The sequence below is a fragment of the Haliotis rubra genome, unplaced genomic scaffold, assembly GCF_003918875.1.
Source record: "Haliotis rubra isolate DU_JTF1 unplaced genomic scaffold, ASM391887v1 Scf403, whole genome shotgun sequence".
Taxonomy (NCBI): domain Eukaryota; kingdom Metazoa; phylum Mollusca; class Gastropoda; order Lepetellida; family Haliotidae; genus Haliotis; species Haliotis rubra.
The window spans coordinates 91,883-107,683 of NW_025767084.1; the positions used below are offsets into that span (position 1 = coordinate 91,883).

At 41.4% G+C, this 15,801-nt stretch overlaps 1 protein-coding gene across 1 annotated transcript in view; it reads left to right on the top strand.

Annotated features, from left to right (window-relative positions):
• Positions 1–15,176, top strand: part of LOC124287649 (pyrokinin-1 receptor-like) — a 30,755-nt gene extending 15,579 nt beyond the window's left edge. The window contains exons 3-5 of the mRNA XM_046724152.1: positions 12,490–13,038; positions 13,536–13,661; positions 14,620–15,176. Of these exons, the coding sequence (XP_046580108.1) occupies positions 12,490–13,038; positions 13,536–13,661; positions 14,620–15,104 (1,160 nt within the window). The 3' untranslated portion in view covers positions 15,105–15,176. The remainder of the gene's footprint in view (positions 1–12,489; positions 13,039–13,535; positions 13,662–14,619) is intronic.
• Positions 15,177–15,801: the final 625 nt, after the last annotated feature.

Genomic DNA, 15,801 nt, shown 5'->3' on the forward strand with positions numbered 1-15,801 from the left:
TAATCAAGTCTGGAACAGACAATACAGTGATCAACAGTATGAGCATCCATCTACGCAATTGGGATACGATGACATGTTACAACCAAGTCAGCGAGCCTGACAATCCGATACCATTTAGTCACCTCTTACGAGAAACATGGGTTACTGAAGATCAGTTCTAACCTGGATCTTCACGAATACTTGAAAAATTCTTAGCGTACGGTTCTGTCACTATTTTGTCTCTGCCAAAGGAACATCCGAGTTTTTAATGTAGCCGTTTTATGTATGCCCCAACCGAATATGGTTGTCTTGTTGACGTCATACGTTGACGATCGGCATTAATGCTGCTACGTTGTATATAAAATCTCGAGGATATATGTCTCGAGGAACATTAAAATGCCGGCAAGTTTGTTTTGCACTGTCCTTCTTTGCAGCATGCGTGAGGAAGTTATTTTTAGGAAGAATGGCTTTGGACATATGTCAATACACGAAACGCGTTTTATGAGCATCTGATAGGTAAACAGTCCTCGATTACATTTAAAATGAGCCAGACGAGAGAAATATTCAAACATGCAAACATGACGAAAATCTAAATTTATGCCGTGAAAGAATATGCACACAACCTTAACGTCGAAGAGTGTATGAGATTTGTTTTATGACGCTTTAGCAATATTCCAGCAATATCATGGCGGGGGACACCAGGATATGGCTTCACACATTGTACCAGTGTTGGGAATCAAAGCCGCGTCCTCCATCGCTTCAACAACTATGCTTCTCCACTGCCCCTAAAGTCGAGGAGAATGAAAAACGGATTAATAGATTTCAGAACAAATATCAATTTATTAAACTTGGCAAGAAGCACAGCTTCGTAGCTGGCATGATATATAAACTTTCAGTGATAAATGATATAATACAAATGGAGTTTAAATCAATCACATGTGCTGAAAAGCAGATGGAGAAACATTCCAACTAAACAAAATGGGTTTCTAAGTGTGTGCTCAGATAGATAGCATCGACTGCCATTTGCCATCCAGATCAGGCTCATGGGAGATGTTGCTTTTGCTCTGTTAACAAAAACGTCTTGCCATGTTATTACTAAACATTTCCAGATGTAGTTAAATATAATTATGTTGTTAACGTGTAGCAAAACTAATATTCTCACCAATTTGCTCTGTCAGGGAAGCTCTCTCTACTAGAAATGCAATGTTATTGTCACAAATCCATCAGTTAGAACATAAATTGTATTTAAAGTATGGTCTTGTTCATGCGCCAATAGCTGTGAGTTAATAGTTGTATTGCTTGCGCTCTCTTCGGAGGCAATTAGAGTCTCATCAACAAGACTTCCTTTCGCTATCCAATCCTTTCAAAGGCCAGTCATTGACACAGAGCGACTAGAATCCCCCGTCGCGATATTGCTGCAGCGTTGTAAAGAAATATAACAACACAAAGCAATATTTTAAAAAATGGCGTACACTCACTCAATCAAGTCAAGAGATATAATAAACATACTGAGAAGAAACGAAAGCTCACCTTACATTTAAAGTGAACTATGCGTTACGATGGTGTGAAATCTTACACTCTCTGGTTGGGAACGTATAATGCTTGCTTCTGTTATGTTGTCTGAAGGCAACGTGATCTCAATGTAATACCCTCACTAGTCGCACACTAATAATGTTCATGTAACTTGCCGCTACACTTGGCAACGAGGTTTTTAGTTAATGTGATTTTATTGTATTTGCAACAGCACAACTGTTATCATTTTCCCTTATAAAGATTAGCGTCTATGTGAATGTCTCTCACTTTCAATTTATATTCTTTATTCAGTTTAGATAGAAGACGTAATTATTAATTCGTTTGGCATGGTATTCTTAAACATCGCTCCGAGTGCACGCATCAACTTACTGAGCATTGGACTTATTCTGAGAATATCATGCACAAGCAAAATATTTCTTTTTTAATTTCATCCCGGACAGTAAAGTTCTGAGAAGAATGATCTTAAAAGTGTACACATAGATAAAAGATATGCATGTTACTTAAATTCCTTTGATCTGACCAACTAGTTTTGAAAACTGATTACTTTAATGCTGTGTTATTCACATGACTCAATTGCAGTCATACGGTGTTGTTCTATATTAGGTTATTTGGCTCTGCCAGTTAGCAGTAAGTTTCTATACTCTATCACAGTGTAATTATGTGGCATCTGTTGCCATGTATATGGTCCCTGGACAAGTCTATAAATAGCGTTACACCAAAGGCACAACCAGCAACACACACCGTGCTTTCATTATGAGCATAATTGGGCCTTTATAAGATTGCCCTCATGCAAACAGGGATCACTCCTGTACAATTAACTTGAGGAGTAAGAAGATATTTCCTACAGCCATGTGGTAGGACACATTCACTGTGGTAGGACACATTCACTTTGGGAAGGATACAATCAACAGGAAAGGCTCCTTGTGGAGGCGATACGTATCATTCGTGTTTCTCCTCTAACGTTTTCTTGGTTCGTATCAAAAAAACATGTTTATGTTCCAATGCTCTACTGAACACCTCATTTCCTTCACAAGATGTTTTTCGTCCACTCAGTGGTGTGTATGAACGCTCTGGCATCTGTAACCCGTGAAGATCCTGGTTAGAATTGATCTTCAGTAACCCATGCTTTTCTTTCAAGAGGCGACTAATGGGATCGGGTCGTCAGGCTCGCTGACTTAGTTGACACATGTCATCGTATCCCAATTGCGTAGATCGATGCTGATACCGTTGATCACTGGATTGTCTGGTATAGACTCGATTATATTATTTACAGACCGCCGCCATATAGCTGGAATATTGCTTAGTGCGGTGTTAAACAACAATAATCAATCAATCAGTGCGGCGTAAAACTCACTCAACTCAAATCTGGTATTTGTGGCATTTAGTTCTTCTGCTGTTTGTATTTGCCCAATTTGTTTCCCGCTATTATGTGCCTTGTTGTGTGAAATTAGCATACATCTGTTGCACCAAACTGATAAACGTCTAAGGCATGCATCAGTTTATGCCTTCATGTGTTGAGTCTCACAAACCATTGTTTCTGTAACACGAGTATACATGTTTACCTGTAAGTATCCATGGCAATGCTTTAGGGGAAGTTTGGGGCAACTAGTCGTCCTTACCGAAGCCATTCATATTCATTGCTTTGTCTGCTTACTATGGAAAGACGCATTGATATTGTCTTGCGCAATCAGGCTCTAAATGCAGAAAATGTCAAACTTTCCATTGCAACATTCCACAGCATTCCCAACCTGGTAATTAATGACTGTACTCTTTTCCCTTTGGCAAATTGACCATTCTCGCACCTGGAAGTCGTTACAGTAACAAGTCTTTTACAAGACATCGACTCAGAAACCCATGATTATGATTCAAATCCCGGCCTACCTCCATTACGTTTCTAGGTTTGTCAGCAGTGGGTTTCCACAAAGTGGCTAACGTTTAAGATCTGAATGACTCAGGGTTTTCCTCCCACTTTAAGCTGATACGGCGTTAGTTAAATGGGATACTTTTCAAAGCGGCATTAAACCGCATAACTTACTCATACCTGCATGTACGATAAAATAAAATGAACTCGGAGTATTCAAAAAGTGTTTCGAGGTAGGTTAAGTGTTATTTGAAAACATGCCAGTATACTTTGAACTGTGTCGTATCAACATTGTCCATTAGAGCTATACAATTTAGCTACTGTGAAGTATTATAAATTGTTTGAATCAATACTACCTTCTACGATGGTCACTAAGTGCTCTTAATATTTCAGCTTGATGAGAATGTATCAAGAACCGTTACATGCCATACCGTATTACAGTTTAGCTACAGCTTGTTCAACTTAACCTGATCAAGTGAATACTAATGCATTGTGTGACCGTGTCTCAACAGGTTGGGTCTATTATTGTGAAGGGGTGCACCTTTGTCAGTTGATTGTCAACATGTCGCCATTTGACATCTCAGTGTCGAGATATCGTCAGCAATGTCCTATCTTTCTTTTAAAAAGAAGCTACAGATGGTTTAATGTTTCCGATTCGGGCTTCTAGGCAGCGAGCAGCAGCAGCAACTGTGTGTAGAGAGTGATAGCGAGATTGAATCGGATTGTGAAAGTAGCTGACGTCTGTACGTTGTAAAGTTAGTAAACCAAACTAGATAGCATATGACTGTATAAAAAAATCAATTAATCAATGATTGTTTTTTTTCAGAAACGTTGTTTTCCGGGACAAGTTCTGTAACGAATCCATGTATGCATTCTTCGCATGAACGCAACATTAATAACATTCTCTGCTCCCCTATGTAATGAAATTAACTCGACCTGCCGGGTGTGCCATTTAACCTCCCGGGTCACGCATATGTAGAGTAGCTCAGGTCAAGCTGAACAAACTGTAATATAGCCTCGTTATATAACTATGTCGTGACGTAACATTCCTCGATCACATCGATGCACCTTCTCAATAGACCATGAAAACTTGCACAACCCAGCTGGATACGTTACTTTGCTGGGATGAGTCCCTTGTGTGCACAAACATGACTGACTTGCTCTGATTGTTTCGGCTTTCACCAGCTTCATACCTGTGTGGAGCGGGCGGGTAGCCTAATGGTTAAAGCGTTCCCTCGGTACAATGCATTCAGTCCATTTCTGGTGTCTGTGATATTGCTGCAATATTGCTAAAAGCAGCGTAAAACAAAACTCATTCACTCATACCTGTGAACGTAACATTCGTATTCCCGTGAACGTTCTACAACTGACATAATTTTGCAAGCAGCTTGGAACTCAATTCATTCATTCACTCTCACTCACTCACTCACTCACTCACTCGAAAATGCCTTTCTTTTAATCCAACAGCAAGTTAGCTCTCCCGGAAACATCAAGTAACAAAACTGTTCTCGGTACCCATTTTATCGCACATGTTAATGCCGGTTACCGTGTGACCATGAGGTTTAATGTCCATATCCCGTGACATAACGCAGTCAGCACCAGGTTGGCTTGCCCAGACAGGATTATTTACACACACCGATACAGCTGGCTTGTGACTGACAGCTGCATTTAATAACATATACTCACTCATGGTTCTTACCAGAGTGTGTAATCAAGTTTGGTTCGACGCTGCCCGAACAATAAATCAATTGTGTCGTGGCGTGTGAACTTGATGTGGGGCAAAGCCTGAAATGATGAAGGTCTTAAGACGATTACAAGTTGCTGAAACGCAGGACTACGGGTCTGGTATTGACGAACTTACACATACCATTTCTACAATCAACAGAAACCTTTGTCAAAGTTACGTCTGTTGAATAATTACGACTTTATAATTTGCATTCGCATATACGCCTCTATCAGTAACTAACGGATGATAATGGAGGTTCCTGAACCGGCGGGGGGTTGGTAGCCTAGTTGTTAAACCGTCCGCTCGTCACGCCGAAGACCAGAGTTCGATTCCCCTGAAGAGCATGGGTACAATGTGTGAAGCCCATTCTGGAGGCCCTCCCCGTGCTGGAATATTGCTAAAAGCGGAGCAAAACTAAACTCACTCACTCATACACCTGAACCACCAGTTAACCTGACAGTGTCATGAACACATGCAAGGGCAAGTTAATATCCTCCGGCAGAATATGATATTCGAACCCAGGATCATATGATCCTTAGAACCTGAGGGCTGTTAATCCAGCAAATTGTGTGAACGGCATAAACAAATTAATGTCAATATTTTGATATAAACATTCTAGAACATATTAACAAACTCATGCACTCACATGTTATAACTCTAGCAAGTTCAAAGTCATATTTAGGTACAACCACCTTGAGCAAGACGACCAACGTCAATAACGGCGAGCTCCTGTCAGGATACTGTCTACCATCAGCACCTACTCTGAGCGCGAGTGATAGGTTAGCAATTTCCATGTCACAAACTATCAATTTGGCCTTGTTGAAGTGTCGTTCACTTTCTCGAGGACGTAGAGAAACACCGTTACTTTGTGGGCAGGAAATTGCATTACTTTCTTAATAATTCCTTATCGATACTTGACAGCGGCAACTGCGTTCACGTTTGACCTTTAGCTGATATCGTACTTAGTGCTTTAGGTGGGTGGCAGTGGTTTATTTTGGGAAATGAGGATTCCGAAATTATTTTAAAGGATTGCATTAATACAAGATAATGCGATGCATTAATGGCATCAATGATGTATGGATATTGTGTTTACAAACTACATGCTCTTATCAATCCTATACCTTATGGGGGCCTAGAGATAGCCTAGTGGTTAAGGCGTTCACTCATCACTCCGAAGACCCGGGTTTGATTCCACACATGGGTACACATGAGTTCGGTTTTACGCCGCTTTTAGCAATATTCCAGCAACTTCACGGCGGGGGACACCAGAAATGGGCTTCACACATTGTGCCCATGTGGGGATTCGAACCCGGGTCTTCGGCGTGACGAGCCAACGCTTTAACCATTAGGCTACCCCACCGCCCCTTGTGTGAAGCTCATTTCTAGCCGTGATATTGCTGGAATATTGCTAAAAGCGGCGTAAACCACAACTCACTTACACTATACATTATGAAATATGACGTTTTATATGCAATGCTGTGATGTTTGAACTGTTGATGAATCAATATATAATTGTTGATCAATTCCACACATTTTATTATTTTAATTCACTTTACGTCAGTGTCATTGCGAATCAGATGAGGTACTACACATGATGTTGTCTTTCCTCTCAGATACAACACAGGTCACAGTTTCTAAAACCAAAAGCAGAGTCTGCCGTCAAACAGAAAAAGAAATAAAATAATCGACTTTTCAAATTTTCATCTTCACTGAATCTTGTAAAATCGATTTCATATCCTGGTGCGTAAATAATTCCTTGTAAAAATAAAACATCCCTTGAGAATTACAAATTGGAAGCCACATAATCAAAAGAATCAGAAAATGCATGAAGATATAAAAAGTGACCTCATTTATATTCTCCATGTAAATATTTTTATAAGCCTTAGCTCCTTGTCAACTAAGGTTGCAGTAATTCACTTGACGAGCGTAAAACTGATAACGCCAATTTGTCATTTTATAAGCTTCGTATGTTCCAGCATGAATAGGTTTTGATTGCCCTTGACATGACGTGAAAGACATGATTGACAGAGCAGGGCCTGTAATATGGGTTAGGTCGGGGACACCTAGTTTGCTTTTAAATGTGGAGCTCGCTTAAAAGATTTCAGTCTCACTTACAAAGGATTAGCTAATACATGCAGCTATCGCTCATGTAGGAAGCTACCGTTACTTGTTCATTGGATTTCGAGCAGAAAATTGAATTTCTCTGGCATAAGAGCATGTGCCTTGGAGATACTACTTAGGGCAACTTTTACTAGAACTATTACTGCTACAAAGGAGGCCTGTTTGTAAACCTTAGGCGTAACGGAAAAGAAAATGGCAAATGGAATGCAATTTTTTCCAGACATTTAATGAAATATTTTCCCAATTTCCATCGAAATGTCCAAATGCGCATGCTTTAGGATACTTATGTTCTCATTTTCTCGTGTAATCCAAAAAAAGGAATATAATGAGGTATAGCGATAATCTTTAATCGATCAGGGAATATAAAGAGATATAGTGGAGATAGTCTATGATCGATCGTGAATAATGCATGATACATGTGAGATGTGGTTTAGCGGTTCATCTACAATTAATGCTTAGTGTCCCCTTTAACGTTTGTATGAGCAAGTACGTTAGTTTCTGAGTGGCTGTATCTAACCAACTAAACCAGCAGTCGGTGTCGGTGTCGGTGTACATCAGTTGGAGTAGGCCTCCTACATTGGTGAAAATGAATAATAGTGGATAATGTTTTATAGTTTGCATACGCAAGTACAACACTTCTGTAAAGGCTGTATTTAAACCAAATCCACAAGCACTCAGTATGTTCCTACAGACATCAGTGGCACTACGGATCTTACATTGATGAAGATGGTAATGCTACCGTAATCCGGTATCTGGCCCCTACAGCGGTAACTATGGATACGGAGCCAATTCAGGGGAACCAGGCACTGTTTGGTTGGAAGCGGAGTTCAAGAGCTGAGTAGATGGTTCCTGATCAGGAATGCCTTCAACTGACACCACAAAGGAAATGATGACAAGGGATAAGATATTAAATGATGGACAACGTCAGATAGCCAATGCAGTAAGCCTTTTTTTTTCTTTTTTCTTTTTTAAGGTGGGGGACATTCTGAAGAATGAGCTGGACAGGGCAACTGTTTATATGTCTATATCACGTTTGGTTCAACTGTCTCTGACTCCTGATGGGAAAGGCTTCTGATTGATGTCTTTCTTGAGAATGTACATCGTTTTGGAGAACAGCTAGGTCTATTGTTTATCATGTTCATTTGGTGCTGGAAGACAAAGAACCATGATCTCTGTTGTACAATAGACCCCGACGTGGTGAACAGGAGCAAGTCTTTGACTTTCTATTCTCCTTTCATGTTGAATGACATATTCTACGGTCATAATTAGATCTTAGAGTTCTAACAGAATATGCGAGGCCTTCGTCCACTGCCACAAGCAATAACACATTTTCACTTTAACGAGTTGTTCTGCAGAGCTAGAGGTCCCTGTCGTATGAAGATTTGAAAGTTCCATTTAGAACAAAAACTCTTCAGAGGAAGTTTTCTTTTCGTGTCAAATAACACAATTGTTTCACGGTGTGCGTAATAATATCTCATTAATTCCCGGGGCGGTGGGGTAGCTTAGTGGTTATTGCGTTCGCTCGTCACACCGAAGACCCGGGTTTGATTCCCCACATGGTTACAATCTGTGAAGCCGATTTCTGGTGTCCCCCGCCGCGATATAACTGGAATATTGCTAAAAGCGGCCTAAAACCATACTCACTTACTCAACCGTTAGTTGCCCAGCCACGACACGAGTTAAAATGGCAGTTTAGAACTTATTATCAAAGTTTAATTAAAGTGAACCTAGTTTAGACATATAGTGTTAGTTCAGAAACGATGAGCTATTTAGTCAACAGAAATTGCGATAAACGGAAACAAAAGATAAGGACACTGACAGAAAGTCTAACACAAACGTCGTGCGTGTGTTGTCCGCTTTTCGCCTGAAGATCAATAGTGGTCTCGCATTGTCATTTTGCAGCTGACATTTTTTTGGTGATAATTCTACAGAATTGGACAACAAGAGGACAAGGAAACAATTACATCAACATGCCGCGTATGGGTGTCCTTTGATTCGTCTGTAAACAAGGCGAAGTACCACTGGCGCACGGCCTGACAGACGCCAACCTTCGCGGCCTATTATAGTGTCACTACCTTTTGACACCTTGCTTTCAGGAGGATTCACAAACGTTTTTGGATTTTTTTTTTAATGTTGAATCTTGGCGTTCGTAATTTTGTATTAGGACAGGATTCTCTCACTAACTGCGGCGAGTTTAAATCTTTTGCTTGGTCGAATTACAGTAATGAGACAATCGTGTATATCAATATTGTAGGTGGCATACGGGATTTCATTGCAACCCCATTCTTTTGATGGTATTTGTCTTTGTCCCACAATCCAACAACATTTTTGATTTGCAAAGTTTCGGGCATGACGCCACAACCACTGTTCTACCCAGTCGCCAGTTTGTCTGTTCATTTAGGTACTGCCTCACAAGTAATTGAAAGAGAGTTTCTTGGCTCAGTTCCATGTTGCGATCGAGAGATCCCCTGCGGTCAAACTGAGCATGGCTTCAGTGTGCGGGTGCGTTGCGTGTTGTTCAGATAGATATAACAGATAGTCACAGGCAAGTTAGTCACTACCATTTTTGTCATTTATCTACACATGATGTTTCATAGTAAAATTCAAAATCTGATCTTCCCTTGTGTGTTATACTGATGAAAGATCCATCACACAGATTGGCTCTCCAATCGGAGGAGGATGTTCAGTATGGACCAATAGAACCTTAAAAGAACGGTAGAATGTTTGTACGTTCATTCCAGGTTTTATAATATGTCAAGGTCTATATCGTTAGGTCTACACGTTAGTGATTATGGATGTTTTACGCCACTTTGGCACAAGTCTAGCAACATTACGATGGGGGGACACCAGATTTGTGCTTCTAACATGTATGGGGAATCGAACCAGGGCCTTCAGCATAACGTCCCAAGGCTTTAACCACTAGGCAACCCCTTTCCCCTGGCCCTGACCTTCAACGACAGGAAAGCTTATTCCTAGGGGTAGGAGTAGACTAGCCTCAAGTGAATTGGATAGTCACAATGTCTCAGTGGCTTATGTGTCATCATACACGCACAATCTATCTTTGCTCATGTTGTAACCAATGGCCCAGACATGATATCATAAACGATATCACCCGTGAAGATCCGTTTTTGAACTGGTCTTCGGGAAAAAATGCTTCTAGTTAGATGCGACTAACGGAATTGGGTGGCCAATTCTGTAGATCAATGCTCATGCTGTTGATCACTGGATTGTCTGGTCCAGACTCGATTATTTACAGACCGCCACCATGTAGCTGGAATATTGCTGAGTACACAGTTTAACAACAAACTAACAAGACAAAACCAATCATAAACGACCGAGAGTGACTTAACTCACCAGGTCTTTTGATTGGAATACATACGAAAGACTTATAAATGAACAAAGTACTTCTCAAACCTGTGTGAGGAAAGGCAAGGGATGACTGACTGACTGAGTTTGGTTTTACGCCGCTTTTAGCAATATTCCAGCAACATCACGGCGGGGGACACCAGAAATGGGCTTCACACATTGTGCCCATGTTGGGATTCGAACCCGGGTCTTCGGCGTGACGAGCCAACGCTTTAACCATTAGGCTACCCCACCGCCCAAATCATAAACGATATCGATAGAATATTGGTGACTTCAGCTCATACAGCAATCGCTATCTAACGTGTGATTCGCTGTAAACCCTTACTGAATCCTTTCCACACTCATAAGAATTCCGCACCAAAAGAAGAGTTGACTTCAAGACTCCAACCATATTATGAGCATGAGGTGTTCGCTAACAATATGAGCTTACCATGTTTCATCGGAGGAACCGTCACAAGTACATGCTAAGACAAATCAAATACCCACTCGATGAAACACAGAACCCTAAACAGCAAATTGCACTGGACACCTTCCCTGCTCAACAACCGGGAACGTCCTTCACGTGTCTACCATAAAACTTCCGGGAAGCTCCACTGAGACTCCAAATAACGCAACAGCAACATAAACGCATGCACTCTCACTTCAGCGATCATCACATGTGCCATTAGCACCTACTTGTAATCTGAAAATATGACCATAAAACTCAAACGTGGCTGTCAGCACACATGCAATTTTATTGCCCACATGGGCATTCGTTCAGCGACAGTTTTTCGCTACACCTCTACACGCACAAATTTGCTCACAGTACATCTGGGTTCAATTTACCTATTAAACACAAGGGGGCAGGTCAAAGCAGCAGGATTATTGTCTTAACTGTTGGGTCAATTTGCCGGTGTTTCCTTAATGTAAACCCTTGATTGGAGTAGATAGTGTTACTAAAGCGGAATAATTGCTCATTGACAGAAGCTATGGCCAACACATGCTATTCCAAATGACTGAGAGTCACATGAGCGTATAAATCCAGTTGACGTGTTCATTTGAGTCGGAAACAGTAAACCTAATCAACCATACCTTGACCTTGACTTCTGAAAGCTTCATAATGTTTGCCAGAGTTGTATTTACCTGCCACTTATCCAAACAAGCCAACTTGCTGTGTGTCGAGGTAGAGGTTACACAAACTGTTGAGATATGTATGTATGCGTGTTCTAACTTGGCGGAAGGACCCAAAACAACTTCTCTAGCAGAGTTAATTGTTTGCTGTTCATTCTTAATTACATACCAACATGCCTGTCTATTCACACTAAAGTTATTGGCACGACGGTGTATGCATATTTTGGTTCAATTGGACAGTGTAGGGTCTTAGGCTAAAAATATGTTTAGCCACAAGTATTTTAGCAAGGATGTATCTTGTCACTACAGATATTAGAAAACAGATGAAACGGACACAGAGTCGTATCTGATTACCAAGAACACTATTTTCTTTGTTCGCCAGTTTTATATTTTATTTTACAAACTTGATCCCTCTTATTTAGCCTTACTATCGGAGAGATTGAAAAGACAGACTATATTCACGTGTGTGTCCTTAAAATTAAAAATCAACAACTTTTTGCTACCCGACTGCGATCTGCAAAGTATCGAGTCTGGGAAGGACACTCCAGAATTGACTTCATAAGCATCCATCTACTTAATTACGTTCCACGACTTGTATCAAGTCAAGTTACCTGACCACCCGATCCCGTAACTCGATCGCCTCTTGCGAAAACTTCGGTTTCGGGATACGAACACTAAACCTGATCTTGACGTGACCGCGATATTTGTGGTTATCTGTTTAACAACTGTTACATGCATGAATGACACTTACAGTTATGTTACTTGAAACTCTATTTTCATGTTTCTGTTGCAGGCTTACCGCCGGAGTTGTACGCCATATGGGAGTCGTATCCATGGAGATTTGGGGCAGCCTTCTGTATACTACGTCACTCAGTTATGGAGATGACGTCATATGCGTCGGTCCTGACAATCACAGCCTTCACCGTGGAGCGTTACGTGGCCATTTGCCGTCCTCTTCAGGCACACCGTATGGCGGGTCTGTCCCGATGTCTCCGGATTATCATCTCCATCTGGGTTGTCTCCATCCTCGTGGCCCTCCCTTTCTCCATCCACACCCGCGTGTTCCACGAGCTGCACCACCCCATCACGAAAGAACCTATCCCAGAATCCCTCATCTGCAACATCCGGATTGAGTGGCGGGAAAGGATGACGTACATGTTCCAGATCTCCACCTTCCTGTTCTTCGTCACCCCCGTCGCCGTCATCATCTGCCTCTACATCCTCATCGGCATCGCGCTCAGGAGGTCCCACCTCGGGCGAGGTCCGTCGGATGAAATAAAGTGTAGCAGCAACAAAAACAAGCCCCCATCCCAGTCGAGGAGAGTGGTGATTCGTATGTTAGGTACGTGATACATGTTATCTGACAAAAATATTCAGGATTTACTTTAATCAAAACTATAAATTGGGAAATGATCAAATTTACGCCAAGAGTCAATTGTATACCTGAAAACTTCTGAAGGTAACATTACTCTCTAACAGTAACAAATGATGTCCATTATATCATATAATAGGGGTAGCCTAGTGGCCAAAGCGTTCGCTCGTCACGATGTTCGATTCCCCACATGGGTTCAATGTGTGAAGCCCAATATTGCTAATATAGGCGTAAAACCACTCACTCAAGTTCAAATTCACACTATATGTAGGGGACACCAGAAATGAGCTTTAAGCATTGTACCCATGTGGGGAATCGAACCTGGCGAACGCTTTAACCACTAGGCCACCCCACCGCCCCAAGTTACAGGTGAAATGATACTTGGAATGTTTCACTTTGACTACCCTTTATAATCACAACGTATGTACCGAATTTCAAGTGAATAATGCCTGTTTTCCTCGCTTCAGTTGCTGTTACAGTAGCCTTCATCCTGTGCTGGGCGCCCTTCCATGCCCAGAGACTGATGGTTCTGTACGTGTCCACGTGGACCCCGTTACTGATGAACGTGCAGAGCACGCTATTCTATATATCAGGTGAGCTTATATATTTTTGGTTTTGGTGCCAATGTTCAATTTTTCACACATCTAAAGGTGTTTATTACATGTTGTTAAGCCACCAGTGACACACGAAAACATCGAGGCTGAAGAAAATTGTTTGCAAAGCACAAATTTTAATGTACACTTACCTTTTTAGATCCATCTTACGTACCACTGCGTATTTTCATAGATATGAATGCATTCTTACCACCCACTATTCGTGACGTTTTCTCCTCGTTTAAGCCCACACATGCTTAATACGTCATCTGAGCAACCCACCGCTAAAATACGTTCGCATTTAGAATAGCATGACACAACGATTGTAAATGAGGTAAATAGGATGGGTTAGGATACCTTCTATGAAAACAAGTTTCTGCGCTTGACAAAAAAAAAATGACGCTTTCCTATGCTTTGAGTTTGCGAATGTGGCACAAAATATGAAGAGCAGTAGGGTTAGTAGTAGTAGAAGTAGTAGTAGTAGTTATAGTAGTAGTAGTAGTAGTAGTAGTAGTAGTTCCAGCAGCAGCTGTAGTAACAGTAGTAGCAGGCGTAGTAGTAGTATGGAACAGCAACAGCAGCAGCAGTAGTAGTAGTAGTGGTAGTAGTAGTAGTAGTAGTAGTAGTAGCAGCAGCAGCAGTAGTAACAGTAGCATTAGTAATAGTAGTAGTAGTGGTAGTAGTAGTAGTAGTAGTTCCAGCAGCAGCTGTAGTGACTGAAGTAGCAGGCGCAGTAGTAGTAGTGGTAGCAGCAGCACCAACAGCAGCAGTAGTGGTAGTAGTAGTAGTAGTGGTGGTGGTGGTGGTGGTGGTGGTAGTAGTAGTAGTAGTATGTAATTAATGGTAGTAGGCTTTTCGTTAAAATATCACTTGTGATTATAGAAAAGGTTTTATTGTTTTTTATTTCATTAACCGTAAATTAAGAGCATCGTTCAAATCTGGACCCCTTCTGTTTCAGGTGTCTTGTACTTCGTCAGCTCCACCGTCAACCCCATCCTGTACAACGTCATCTCGCGACGTTACAGAGGCGCCTTTAAGGAAACCATCTGTTTCTGCTGTTACAAGGCTGGTGCGTCTTCCTACACCAGCAGTGTATTCAAAGGCAACCTGGACAAACCACTCAAACAACCAATGGTGGTTGTCAAAGCTGACGGTGATAAACTCCAGCCCACATACCACGACCATAATGCTTTGCTGCATCCGGTTGCGAACGGCAATGTGCCAGAGTCGTTGAAGACACGGCTTATTGACGAGAATTTTGACAGAAAAATAAACGATGCCGATTTCCACTACGTTAAAAACGTGAACTCCTGTGTTGCTTGCGATACTTCTGTGAATGGATATCATTCGCCTTGCAGAGCCGCTTTGCTGAAAAACGGATTTTGTGATGTGAGTCGTTCGTCGTTGAACTGTGTTCTATTGAAACACGGAACCGTGTTGTGAAATCTATTATTCAACACTCTCAGAATATGCACTGGTGTATAATTCTGAAAATAAATGGAATTAACCTGAAAATGACAAGTGTTTGAGTATATGTGATTCTCTTGATAAAACCCTTTCGTGCGCAGAGGGAGGACAAAGAAAGCATACACAAGTGTGGATGTTGTTACATTACGTTGGTAGTAATTTTTGTTTAGGAGAACAACTTATTACGCATTTGGCATGTTCAGCTAACGATAAACGTTCGGATTAAGTGAGTGAGTTTGGTTTTATCCCGCTTTCGGCAATGTTCCAGCAATATCACGGCGGGGGACACCAGGAATGGGCTTCACACATTGTACCCATGTGGGGAATCGAACCCGGGTTTTCGACGTGAGGAGCGAGCGCTTTAACCGCTAGGCTACTCCACCGCTCCCGTTCAGATTAAGAGTTCATCGTATATAGTGTCCCTGTGAACAATACGTATATGTTCTTGTAACATGTGAAGATCCGTAAAGGCAAGAATGTTATGGATGCCAACTTCTTTGTGATGGATAGCAGTAGAAGTAGAAGCCGTAAAGTCTTGTCCATCACAAATAAAGAAGATGGCATACATAAAATTCTTGCCTTTATGTGTATCACTTCTAAATGCCGTTCAAACATTCGTGAAGATCCGTGTAGTATTGATCTTCAGTAAGCCATGCTTGTCGTAGGAGGCGAC